Consider the following 13621-nt stretch of genomic DNA (forward strand, 5'->3'; position numbering starts at 1 on the left):
TTACTCTTTAGTTTTGCTGACTTAAGCCTTGAAAAGTGAAAGAGTCCCCAGATGTGTTTGAAAAATTAAATCATCTCATATGAATCTCTAAAATTTAAGGTGGTGTCCATTAAAGAAAATTTAAATTTAACATCAATTAGAAGGCAAACGCTCATTATAAGTCTTTCCTAAATGAAGCTCATAAATTAATCAAGCATTGTGCTAGTGATACTTCTCAATAATTGATACTATTCAAGTGGAAGGATGGAAAATTGTGAAAATGCTAAGCCAAACTGGGTAGTTATAGTGTTCCATCTTGGTAAATGGAAGTGATGAGAAAATATCAAATTCTCTGTGGTTCTAAGAGAACAAGCAAAATCCATTCTGCCACTTTTTCATTTCTCTGGCTGACTGCCAAATTATTGACTACAAATCATAAAAAAAAAATAGCAATGCAATGCATTCTACAAGAATTGAAAGGATCAGTTAAAATTAGCAATCATTTAAAATATGACAAGTTTATAATTTTCAAATAAGGTTTATTATTGTAAAGTGAATGATTTTAAGCACTTGTATAGTGTGTTTAATCATTATCTCCAGATAGCCTCAGTTATGAATAGGTTGCAAACAGTACTTAATTTTATTATGGATTATTCAGGTAATAATATTAGTTTCCTAACCCATATTGAGTGAAGTCAATTACCTAATATCAGAATTTTAAATACAGAATATATTTGACATCTGTTGACATAGACACAATTTCAACAATGCTAGGAATAGGAAAAATATATTCCTCGGAATTTTACTAAAAATGACAGAGGGTTGGAAGGCTAGAGGATCAGAAGTAGATTTCTATAAGTAATGCAAAAAAATGGAAAATAAATTTGTCTTACTAAACTCAACTATTCACGTTATCATCATATTCATGTAGGTAATAATTTTTTCAATGCCACAAGGACATCCTTATTTCTCAGGTTGTAGATAATGGGGTTAACTAATGGGGTCATGATTGTATACAAAAGAGAAAGCACCCTCTCAGTTGTTGCTGAATGATTGGTCTTTGTTTGCAAATGTGTCATGATTGCAGTTACAAAGAATAAAGTGACAACTGTGAGGTGGGAGGAACATGTTGAGAAAGCTTTAGACCTTCCTGTAGCTGAAGGTAATTTCAAGATAGTACTGATGATTCTGATATAGGAATTGAGTATTAATATGAAGGGAATTATACCAAAAAGTACAACATCAGCATAGACAGAAAGTTCATTCATAGATGTGTCTCCACAGGCCACCTGAAGGACTGGGTAAATATCACAAAACACCTGATTGAGCTCTGTAGAATCACAGAAAGGCAAAGAGAAAATCTGATTTGTCAGTCCTATCACAACTGGGATTCCAAGGATCCAGGAACCAACCACAAATCCAACACATACATTGTGTTTCATGATGAGAAAATAGTGCAGAGGTTTACAGATGGCCACATAACGGTCATATGCCATCAAAGCTAGAAGGAAACATTCTGTGACTCCAAGAGTAACAAAAAGGCAAAGCTGTGTAGCACAGGCCCACAGAGAAATATTCCTATTGTGGGTCCAGAGGTCTGTCAGCATTCTGGGAACAGTGACTGTTGCATAACATATTTCCAAAAAAGAAAAATTTCTAAGGAAATAATACATAGGTGTTTGGAGAGATTGATCTGTTTTGGTTATTAGAATGATGAGGCCATTTCCTAACAGGATACTCAAATAGATGACTAAGAAAATTCTAAATAGAAATTCTTGTAGGTTGGGAAGATCAGAAAAGCCAAGGAGAATAAACTCTACCACCAAAGTGACATTTGCTCCTTTCATTTTGTTTAATATACCTCATTGCAGAACTAATCAATTCAAGATAGGAAAGCCAGTTTCATTCACAGACACTATATCTTTTTTTTTTCTGTTGGTAAAATGAGGATGTTGAATCACATGCTTTTTAAGTCTTTGTAGATCTAACATTCCAAGTTTAATGCTACCCTTGTGCTCCAGTGTTAAGTATTTTAAGCTCTTCTCCAGTTCTGTTATCCTATGTTTTTAGTGTAGCAACTTAGAGGCAAGATCTCTTCTTCCAATTTATGGAAAACATTCCCCAGAGAGCACATTCTCCCACATTGTACTTTATTTGCACCATTAGAAAATATATTAATAGTGCTTAATGAGGCATTCAACTTTCAGCCAGAAGATCAAATGAGCTCTAAAGGTATTTATTAAAATGACCTATTCTTGCACCAGATCACCTCTCCATCGCTTTGCCTTTTCCTCAGCAGTCTTTTTTTCCTCTGCTAATACCTCCAGCTATTAGCTTCTTGATCAAATGGGTGTATTTCTGTTTAACCTCTTTAACTTCTTTAACCTGTTTAACTTCTTCATTAAATGGATGAGTTTCTATTTGAGGAAGCATCCATGCTGCCATCCTTGAGGGCAAGAACTCCCTCTCTCTATCCCCTTCTTCCTACCTTTGATCTCCCTATTTCTCTGTCTCTCTCTCTATCTCTATCTCTGTGTCTCTGCCTCTCTGCCACTGTGTGTGTCAGAAATTATTATTGACTTCTCATTCCCTTTAAGCCTTTCCTTTTACATTCAATTCAATAAGAATTTAAAGACTCTACTATCATCACAAAACCATGCTACATGTTAGGGACCTAAAAAAAATTTTATATATATATATATATATATACACACACACACACACACACACACACACATATACACATATATATAGTATATATGTATATATATGTATATATGTATATATATATATATGTACACAAACACACACACACACACACATAAGGGTTAGTATTTCTTCTGTATAGAAGAACCACATGAAGGTTTCAGTTTCTGCGTTATGGGGATAGAGACAAGAGGTACAGAAAAGTAAAGCTTTGGTGCTATGGAATACAACATGTGCCTCAATAATGCTGCTGCTCTGGTCCTTCTCTAACAAGATGAGTCACATTAAGATATAATATCTTTAAGAGAGGATCTTTTTTAGCCCTAGTAACATTGGTTATGGGGTATGTTTTCTAAATAGGAGTACTACCTTAGTGTAGACTACATATAAACAATCATATATATATATATACACACACACATATATATATACATATATAATATACATATATACACACATATATACAAACACATATGTATATATGTGTATATATACACATACATATATAAGTGTGTGTATATATGTACACATGTATGTATATATGTGTATATATGCATACACACATACATATATGTGTGTGTGTATGTGTGTGTGTGTGTGTGTGTGTGTGTGTGTGTGTGTGTGTATGACCAAAGTGAATCATGTTACTGTGGTTCATCCTCAGCTACTGCTCCATATGGAGAGGAACAGGTTAGTGTCAATGGGTAGAAGGTGAAATATTTTAAACTTGTGGACATTTTGAACTTCTGACAAGTTGTAAAGTGTTAGTTTTTAAATATCCAGTAGTTTACAAAACTTGAGTTCTTCTAATGCTTTTCTATGTTACCACTATGGTTGCCTGCAAGAAGCTGTGATGATTTACTGAGTAAACAATTCCTTCATGTGTTTTCTGATATTTTGTATCTCAGAGTCCAATTTTCCAGGGCCACTCACAAAAGGTCAGGAATTTCTGAAGTACTTTCTATGCATCATTGCTCAGGTACTCCTTTTACCATACTCATTTCATAATGTAATCATTTTATGTCATTTCTTTTTTTTCTTTATTTATTAGTTCATTTTTTACATTTGAATTTCATTAATCTTTTCTTTGATTTTCAAACTATTTGGAGTTTAATTGATGATTTAAAAAATTTATTCTTTTCCAATTTTTTTGAGTTACATGAACAATTTATTGATCTGCTTTTCTTCTTTTATATTGATGGAAGCATTTAGAGATATAATTTTCCCCCAAATACTGCTTTGGAAGCATGCCACAAATTTTAGTATATTTCCTCTTTGCTTGCATTATCTTAGATGATACCATTTATTGTTTCTATGTTTCATTCTTATACCCACTTATTCTTTAGGATTAGATGGATTCATTTCCAATTAATTTTAATCTATGCTTCCAAGGTCCTTTGTTGAATATATTTTTATTTCACTATGATATGAAAAGGATGAATTTAATATTTCTGCTTTTCTGCATTTGTTTGTGGGTAAATGAAGGAGAGCCAATGAATTAGGCATGTAACTAAAAAAAAACTGGACAAAACAAAACAAAGATCCTCAAAGACTTAAATAGAATTACTGAAAATCAAAGAAGAGATTGATAAAATTGAAAGTTAATACAATCAAACTAATTAATAAAACTAATAGCTAGTTTATGAAAAAAACAATGAAATTGAAAAAAGTATTGGTTAATTAGATTTAAAAAAAGAAGAAAGCTGAATGATCACTATCAAAAATAAAAGGCTAAATGGGCCACCAATGAAGATGAAATCAAATCAGTTATTAAGAGATGTTTTGCCCAATTATACAGCAATAAAACTGACCGTCTAAATGAAATGGAAAAAATTACAAATATACAAATTACCCAGATTAATAAAAGTGGAAATAGAATATAACTGTATACCAGAAAAAAAAAAGAAGTTGATCAAGCCTTAAATGAACTTCCTAAGAAAACCTCCATTGGGTGATGATCACTTCGGTACTTATTAGAAGAAACGAAGATCATTAGAAGCTTTATGTATCAGGCAGGTTTTATATAAGCACTACTATATGCTTTACTATAGAGGATGGGATTTTATTTGGGACTTCAAGGAAGCCAGAGAAGCTAGATCATTCCAGGCATAGGATTCTCAGCCAGGAGCTGAGAGGTTGAGTATCTCGTTTGTGGAATAGCAATGAGGCCAATGTTATTGGATCAAAAGTAGGGGAGCATAATCAGGGAGTAAGGTTTAAGAAAACTAGAAAGATAGGAATGGGTTAGGTTGTAAAGGACATTGAATGTCAAATAGAGAATTTTGTAAGTGATCCTGTAGGCAATGATGATTTACTGGAGTTTATTGTGTGGGGGTAATTGACATAATTGGATTAGTGCTTTAGGAAATATCTTTTGTAGCTTGATTAATGACTGATTGGAGTGGGGAAAGAGTTGAGGTATGCAGACTCACTAGAAGACTCTTGCAGTAATCCAGGTGTGGGGTGATAAGGACCTGAACCTGAGTGCAGTGTCAGAGAAGAGACATGAGCATGTTGGAGAATTATTGCAAAGATTACATTGACAGATTTGGCAATAGCTTAGATATGAGAGGTGAGATATAGTGAAGAAGTCAGGATGACTCCTATGTGTGCATGTATGTATTTTCTCAAATACCCAAAGGGATTTGAGATTTCATTGATTATAGTTTTTTCCTCCAAGGAATTGAATTGCATTTCTCTATGGCTTACCATCAAATGTGACTTTTCTAAAATGTCATCATGTACGTTTGACAGAAGTGATTCACCCAACTTGCCTGAGATTTTCTCCTCCCTTGTCTCTACCTCTTGGCTTCTATGGCTTACTTCAAGTCTCTACTAAATTCTAACCTCTTTCAGGAAGATTTTCCAGATCAACCTTAATTCTGTGCCTTTCCTGCATGACTATCTCCAATTATTTTATGTGCATTCATCTATCTCTATGTATATTTTTGTATATGTATGTATGTATGTATGTGAATAGTTGTTTGAAAACTGTCTCCCCCATTAGACAGAGATTCTTGAAAGCAAGGACTTTTTTGCCTTTTTGGTAGAAGAGCTCCTGGCACAGAGCTGATGCTTAATTATGACTGCTGACTTGAAATAATCATAATAACTAGTATTTTATAGCACTATAAAATTTGTGAAGAGTTTTGCATATATGATCTCATTTGATTATCACAAAGAGAAAATCAGTCTCGGTTATCAAGTAAATCAAATGGTTTTAAAGTTTGATTTAGGTTTTGGGAGGGAAGTACTCTTTATATATAATTTATTGTCATCACTTAAATTCCCTTATCGACTTATAATTGTCTTTTTCTTCTTTTCCATTGCTATGGCCTTTTGATCATTAGTAAATTTTCAGACCCTCAAGATTCAAGTATTTCAACTGACTGACACATTGTTTTTCTCATTTGTATTTATTCTTTTTGGTTAACATTTTCCAAATCAATTCAATAAGCATTTATCATATAAAAAGGGAAAGAACGGAAGAAACCTATATTAAGTGCCTACTATGTGTCAGGCACTGTTCTAGGTGCTTTACACAAATATCTCATTTTATTATGACACCCATCCTGGAAGACAGATATTATTATTATCCCTACTTTTCAGTGAGGAAACTGAGGCATACAGAGGTTAAATTATTTGCCCAGGGACATAGTTAATAAATGTCTGGGGTAGGTTTTGAATTTAGATCTTCCTAACTGCAGTCCCAGTGTTCTGTACAATATGCCACCAGTTGCCTCTTTGGGTTACACAAACAAAGCATGTGCACATTCATACACAGTCTCTGAATTTACTTGTATTTGTTATTTAGATTTTGATCATTCCGATACCAAGTCAATGATCTGATTACACAGACAACTGAATTGGGAATTAATCACACATCAGTAATGACTCATTTCCTATCTGTAATATATATATTTGTTTCATTTTGTAAAATATTATTTGTCCCTATTTTTTTTCAATATACATCGATTATTTCCTTGAAAAAATATTCATGAGAAATGTGTTAGGATTCTCTTTGGTTTTTAAATCTCTTTTCTGCTCTTTGGTCTTTTTCTGAGTCACATATTCTAACATATGTTTCCCCATCTTTACTTACACCCATATTTACATTAAAGTTCATAAGTGGTAGTCTCACATTTATATTATCATCAGGTAAGTTTATAAATTGTCTTAAACTGTGTCATTTGGAGTATGTTTATTTCCACATTGTGCTCTTCTCTTACCATCACTAAAGATGCAGAAAGAGACAACACAGGACTTAGTTTTACAGCCTGAATTGACCAAAAAATTCAACAACGTGACCAGCTCATTGGTGAGGAATCTCTAACTTATTCATTAGGGTAGTGATGAAAAAAAATTGGTTCATTCTTGAGACTGTACTCAAAGCACAGTAGAATAACCTAAAGGTTGTGTTCCACTGGCAGAGATTTCAATAACTCCAGTTCATTTCCATGTTAGAGAATACAAGCTATTTGAGGGAAGAAATTATCTCATTTTTTTCCCTGTGTATCTCTACTGCTAAGCAAATAGGATATTGTTATGTAATGTTTGTTGACATTAAGTATTGGCTTATGTATGTGTGTGTGCATGTGTAAACACACACATATGCATACACCTGAGGCCACTAGCTAATGCACATGAATTTGGTGTCAGGAAGATTTGAGTTTGAAATACAGTCTCAGATGTTTACTACCTGTGTCACCTTGAGCAGGCCACTTAATTTATGAATTATCAGTTTTCTCAGTTTTCTCAGCTATTAATTGGGGCAATAATAGTGATTATCTCCCAAGGTTGGTCTAAGGATCAAATCAGATAATAATTTTAAAGTGCTTAACACAATTCCTGGCACATAGTAAGTATGTAACTTTTATTATTATCATATATATATACACAACTAAATATTTAGTAAAGTATTTTCTATATATGTACTGTGTATACATGTGTGTTTATATGTGTGGTTGCACACATTAGTTTGTGTGTGTATGTATATATAATATCTATATGTGTGTATGTGTGTGCATTAATGATAGATATGAGTAGCAATTATTAAAAATATCTATGTATATGGAATTCTGATTTTCAATGACAGTACAAACTATCATCATGGCCTCTCTCTCTCTCTCTGTCTTTCACACACACACACACAATTAATTTCCAATATGCACACAGAGTAATTAATGCATTCATACAATGCCCATATTAATTTTTGTTGAGTACTCACAGGAGAATACCTAACTCCATTATGATGAAGCTTAGGTTAACAATATTCAAAGAATGTCTTTGAAAATGTCCATTTTCTTGATTGTGAATCACTCATGATCCATTGGAGTTTGCAGAAACTCTATTTATAGGTCTTTGGCTATTTTATCAAACTTTCCTTGGGGTGACTCTGATATTCATGATGAGAGCACCACCATCTTTGCAGTCACCCAGCCTTGCAGCCTAACTTACAAATGTCATATGTGACTCCTCATTCTTTCACACCATCACATCCAAACGGTTGCTGAATTCAATTGATTCTACATCCAAAACACCCTCATGAATGTGTCCTTTTCTTTCCTGACACTGCCAGTACCCTGGTGCATGCACACATCACCTCCTTCCTGGACTATTACAATAGAATTTTGAGTTGGTCTTCCTGTCTCAAATGGTTCCCAATTCCAGGATTTGTTCCATTCTGCCACCAAAGTTATTTTCCCAACGTGTAGGTCCAAATATTTCAAAACCACACACCCTTCCCAAACTCAATAAACTCCAGTGGCTCCTTAATAACTCTAGGATCAAACAAAAATCTTCCGTTTGGCATTCAAAGACTTTTATAACCTAGCCCTTTCATTCCTTTCCAGACTTTTTGAACTTTACTCCCTCCATATCCTGTTTGTTCCAAATACACTGATCTCCTGACTTTTCCATGAATAAGACTCTCCATCTCTCAGATCCAGACATTTTCTCTAGCTATGCCCCATGTCTGGAATGATCTCTTTCCTCATTTCTGCCTACTAGCTTCTTTCAAGTTCAAACTAAAACCCTACTTTCAACAGGAAGCCTTCCCAATACCTCTTTATTCTACCATCATCACTCTCTTAATTATTTTCTTATTTATCCTACGTGGAATTTATTTTTATATAATTACGTGTTGCCTTCACTAGATTATAAGTTCTTTGAGAGCAGGCACTGTCTCTTGCCTCTGTATGGGTCCCTAGCCTGGAACATAATGGGTGACTAATAAATATTAATTGACTGACATGCTGGGAGTTCCTTGAGAGCAGGGCTTATTTTTCCCCATTTATATTCCCAGTCTTATAACAGAGCCTGGCAAATCGTAAGAACATAAATATATCCCTGCTAACTAACTGTACCTTAATATACTTGTCCTTGGTTCAGCTCAGTCTGTCTTAATTGCCTAGAAGCTCAATGATATCTCCATTTTGGTGTAATGGGCTTAGGGCTTCACTGTAGCCCTGAATCTTGTCCCTTGTTCTGATGCTTTTTTTGATCATCCATGTCTGTCTTTACTTCCAAAGACTAATAATTCAGACTGATAATTCCAAACAACATAGAGACACACAAATACATACACATAAGCTTTCCAATAAATATCTGTACTGATTTAGTAATGTGAAATTCAATTTCAAATAGCCATTATATATAATTAGTCAAGTACTAGAAATGAGAGTATTTATACAAATCTTTCACAGTAACTATATACCTACAGTAATCATTGAGAATTACCTGGATATCATTGAGGGAGGGTGGAAACAGAGAGAAAGATCATAATGTGATCAAATGGTTCAGGTTATTTTTTGATGTCAAGAAGGACATACAAAAGTATAGCCTTTTTGGCAAATTTTTGGGAAGAGATGGGCAAGAATGACCCAGGATGGGTTGTGATCAATATCATTAGTAGGGATATCCAAATGCAAGAGAATTAGAGAAATTTAGCAAAAAAAAATGATAAGGAGCAGTGTGACATTGTAGATAGAAGGTCAGCATAAGAGTTGGAAATATTTGGATGTAAACGTTGTATCGCATGTATAATAATTGTTTGCACCTGGGCAAGGCACTTAAACTTTTGGTGTCATAGGATATTTACTGAGATGGAAAGATACCAGTTTGCCTTAAAGAAGGATATTTCCACTAGGGAGCTACTTATGATGACAAAAACAAAGCCTCCTCACCACTACCAACATAAAGGAGTAGCTAATTAATCAAATTAACTATTTTTTTTTAACTTACAAAAGAAGAAAAATCAATCATTGGTGACAAAACAGCACCACTAATTCAAAATTCTTTAATTATTGTATTTGAAAAACACTCACCCCCTTCAGTTCTCAGAATCAAACTCTTCCATACTTGTTCCTTTTTTTGAAAACAACAGCTATTTGGAATAATGGAGAAGGGGAGGGCTCATATTGATGCAAACAATTCATAATATATCTAAAATCTATGGTCATAATTAGGTGTTATGTGCATGTACTTTTCAGTTTAAAGTCATCTTAACAAGGCTCAGCCTATCACATAAATCAAAGATATAGAGAACATGAAATGCTACAGATTTGGCATTTTTATTCTCTAATTTTTGGAGTCAAGAAAACAATCATAGTAAGAGAAGAGCCTTTTGTTCTTGAAATCACATTGTTTAAGGCCTTCCTCACCTCTTGATTCCTCAGGCTGTAGATGAAGGGGTTTAGCATAGGGATCACCAAAGTGTAGAAAACAGCAGCCACCTTGTCTTGATTTAAAGAGTAGCTTGAACTAGGTTTCATGTAAGCAAAAGCTTCTGTTCCGTAGAATAAAATGATGGCTGTCAAGTGAGAAGCACAGATTGAGAAGGCTTTGATCCTTCCTTTCTTTGAGTGCATGCGCATGATGGAGAAGAGGATACAGCCATAAGAAGTGAAGATCATCAGCAGTGAGCCAATGATATTTAATCCTGCACTTATAAAGATGAGATTTTCATTCAGTTGTGTATCAGAGCAAGAGAGTTTGAGAACCGGAGAAGTATCACAGTAAAAGTGATCAATAACATTACATTCACAGTAAGACAAGTGACTTATGTAACTGGTATGAATCACTTAGTTCAGGAACCCCGCTGTGTGGGCACCAATGGCCATCTTCAGGCACACTGTCCTCGACATGATAACTGTATAGAGCAGTGGATTCCAAATAGCCACATAACGGTCATAGGCCATTAATCCAAAGAGGATACACTCAGTGGTTACCAAAGCAATAAAGACATACATCTGCAGAAAGCAACCAGCAAAAGAGATAGCCTTTCTCTCAGAAAATAAGTCTACCAGCATCTTTGGAGTGATAGTGGATGAATAACAAATGTCAGCAAAGGACAAGTTAGTCAGGAAGAAATACATGGGGGTTTGGAGATGAGAATCCATCTTGATTAAGACAATCATCCCAATATTCCCTAAAATGGTAAATATGTAAATCACCAAAAATAGCACAAAGAAGATAATCTGAATTTCTGGAGAGTCAGTTAATCCAATAAGGATGAACTCAGTCATGTTATTTCCAGGCATTTATTCAATAGAGACTGTAAATCAAGCTTTAGCAAAGATATAGTTATTTTCCTAGTACTTTACTAAATTCTTGATAAGAAAAAGTTTAAATTGGAACTAGAAGTCATTCACATATTGGAAAGAACCAGAAGGAAATAACATACTAAATTATATAGTTGTGATATAAGGTATTTCATTTCTTTAACTGTAAATTCAAACAAAAAGAAGTGACTGGAAATCCTTCCATTCCTGTCCCCTTTGCCCCAACTTAAATGGAGCTAGAGAGATGAAGTATAGAAAATAATGTTGACCAGGGCACCAATATAAAAACATGAACGTTGAGCATATCTATGTTATCTCCAAGAGTATTTCTAACCCTCAGTCACTAAAGAAGCCCTATCCTTCTTAATCTTCACCAAGTTGAGAGAAAAGAGAAGCCACAAGACAAGATCCAAAGAACAAGCTTGTTTGTGTCTTTGTTTCCTAGCTTCCAGGAGAGGATAGTGAGTTACTGTCATCTTAGTGTAAGGTGAATGTCCAGAGCTCAACACGGATGTTTTAAATTCATATTGATTTCTGTAGATATATTACTACAGCTATCCATCCCTCTTGTTCCCCTAGGAACTAGAGACTTACTTCATGAGGAATATTTAGATAGTATGAATAAATATTCATTGTTGCTAATCATATTCAGGTACATTAGATATAACTTCACCTGTAGATATCTGTTTTCTCTTTATATATGGCTAATTCTTCCCAAATTTAGTAACCTCTCAAAGAAAAAAAAATGGAGTATATATATTTTTGTAAGTCTATTGTTTGTCTCCTCTGAGATTGGATTCAGAAAGGCTCTTATTAGAGATGTTGCCTTTGGAGACTTTTTTCCCCTAGAGTATTTCTATGCTGATGAAATTAGATGATCAAAGGAAATTGAGGGTAGCTAGGTGGCACAATGTATAGAGTGCAGTTCTGGAGTTTGGAAGACTCATCTTTGTAAGTTCAAATCTGACCTCAGACACTTATCAGCTGTGTTATCCTAAGTAAGTCACAATGCTGTTTTCCTCAGTTTCCTCATCTGTAAAATGAGCTAGAGATGGAAATGGCAAACCACTCCAATGTATTTGCCACGAAAACCCCAAAAGAGGTCATGAAGAGTTGAACAGGGTTGAAAGATGAATAAACAACAAAATGCATACATGTATGTGCTTTTGCAGAGATACTGGAGGGGTTTGCCATTTCCTTCTCCAGCTCACTTTACATATGAGGAAGTTGAGGTAAACAAGGTTCAGTGACTTACACAGTGTTATACATCTAATAAGTGTCTGAGGCTAGATTTAAACTCAGAAAGATGAGTCTTCCTGATTTTAGGCCCAGGACTCTATCCATTGTGTTATTTAGCTGCCCTATATGTTAGTATGTATGTGTGTTTAATCAAATACACACACACATACACACATATATACTATGCATATGTATCTTCCTATGAAATGTTACATATGTATTTTATATATGTCTATATTCATATAAACAAACATGCACATATATTAAATATATATGCAAAAAATTGATGACACGAACATGTTATAAAGAAATGTTATCTAACATTAGAGCACTAAAAGTGTGTGACTTGATGTATCATGAGTTTATATTCACTAGAAGCCTTTAAGCTGTGTATTAATTACAAAGTGTTTGGATTATTGTATAGGAAATTTTCTGTTAGTTATGGATTAACCTGTCCAATTTCTGAATTTACACACACACGCTCACATATGTGTGTCTGTGCCTCCATATGTAATCTATATCTATCTATATACATAATGCATATATACATACATATTCTTCTACTTTACTTAAATGACTATTTCAATTAATTTTAGTTAATCTAGAGTTTAAATGTGAATAACTATTTCATGTGAAAAAGTGATAGTTATATCAGCATCATATGAACATGTGTGACTGTGTGTGCAAGTGTATGTGTGGTTGTGTGTCTGTGTAAGGGACAAGGATTAGAGAGGAATAACAGAGTTAATAATGAAATAGTCATCCTGTGCAGACCAGAATTGAGGCCAGTGTGCTACACTGGGAGGAATGATAGGTTTGGAGGCTAAATATGTGAATTCTCATTCTACCTCTGACACCTGCTACCTGTGCACACTTGGACAAGTCACTTAGGACTTACCACAGTGCCTGAGGCATAGTCCATACTTAATAAATATTTGCTGACCGACTGACTGACTTGGTGAGGAGGAAGAAGAATTTAAAAACAACCTCTAAGATATCTTCCAGCTCAAGTCCTTTGATTGCAAAATATTAATAACTTACACTGAAGATTATATCCAAGATGATTACTTACTCTTCTCCCTAAAAATGTGAATGTGATATGGACTGGGTAAGATGTTGGTGAAGGAAAAATGAAA

The 13621-nt window shown here is 34.3% G+C and overlaps 2 protein-coding genes across 2 annotated transcripts; both read right to left on the reverse strand.

Annotated features, from left to right (window-relative positions):
* Positions 1-902: 902 nt before the first annotated feature.
* LOC114028456 (olfactory receptor 10AG1-like) lies at positions 903-1826 on the reverse strand. Its single transcript, XM_027842691.1, has one exon. It carries the CDS (start codon positions 1824-1826, stop codon positions 903-905), a length of 924 nt encoding a protein of 307 aa, XP_027698492.1.
* Positions 1827-10256: 8430 nt separating this feature from the next.
* LOC114028457 (olfactory receptor 5F1-like) lies at positions 10257-11210 on the reverse strand. The gene is given in 1 exon segment (XM_027842692.1): positions 10257-11210. A coding segment is annotated over 1 exon segment (954 nt).
* Positions 11211-13621: the final 2411 nt, after the last annotated feature.

This window comes from Vombatus ursinus, unplaced genomic scaffold (genome assembly GCF_900497805.2).
Source record: "Vombatus ursinus unplaced genomic scaffold, bare-nosed wombat genome assembly UNPS02014883.1, whole genome shotgun sequence".
In the NCBI taxonomy this organism is placed as follows: domain Eukaryota; kingdom Metazoa; phylum Chordata; class Mammalia; order Diprotodontia; family Vombatidae; genus Vombatus; species Vombatus ursinus.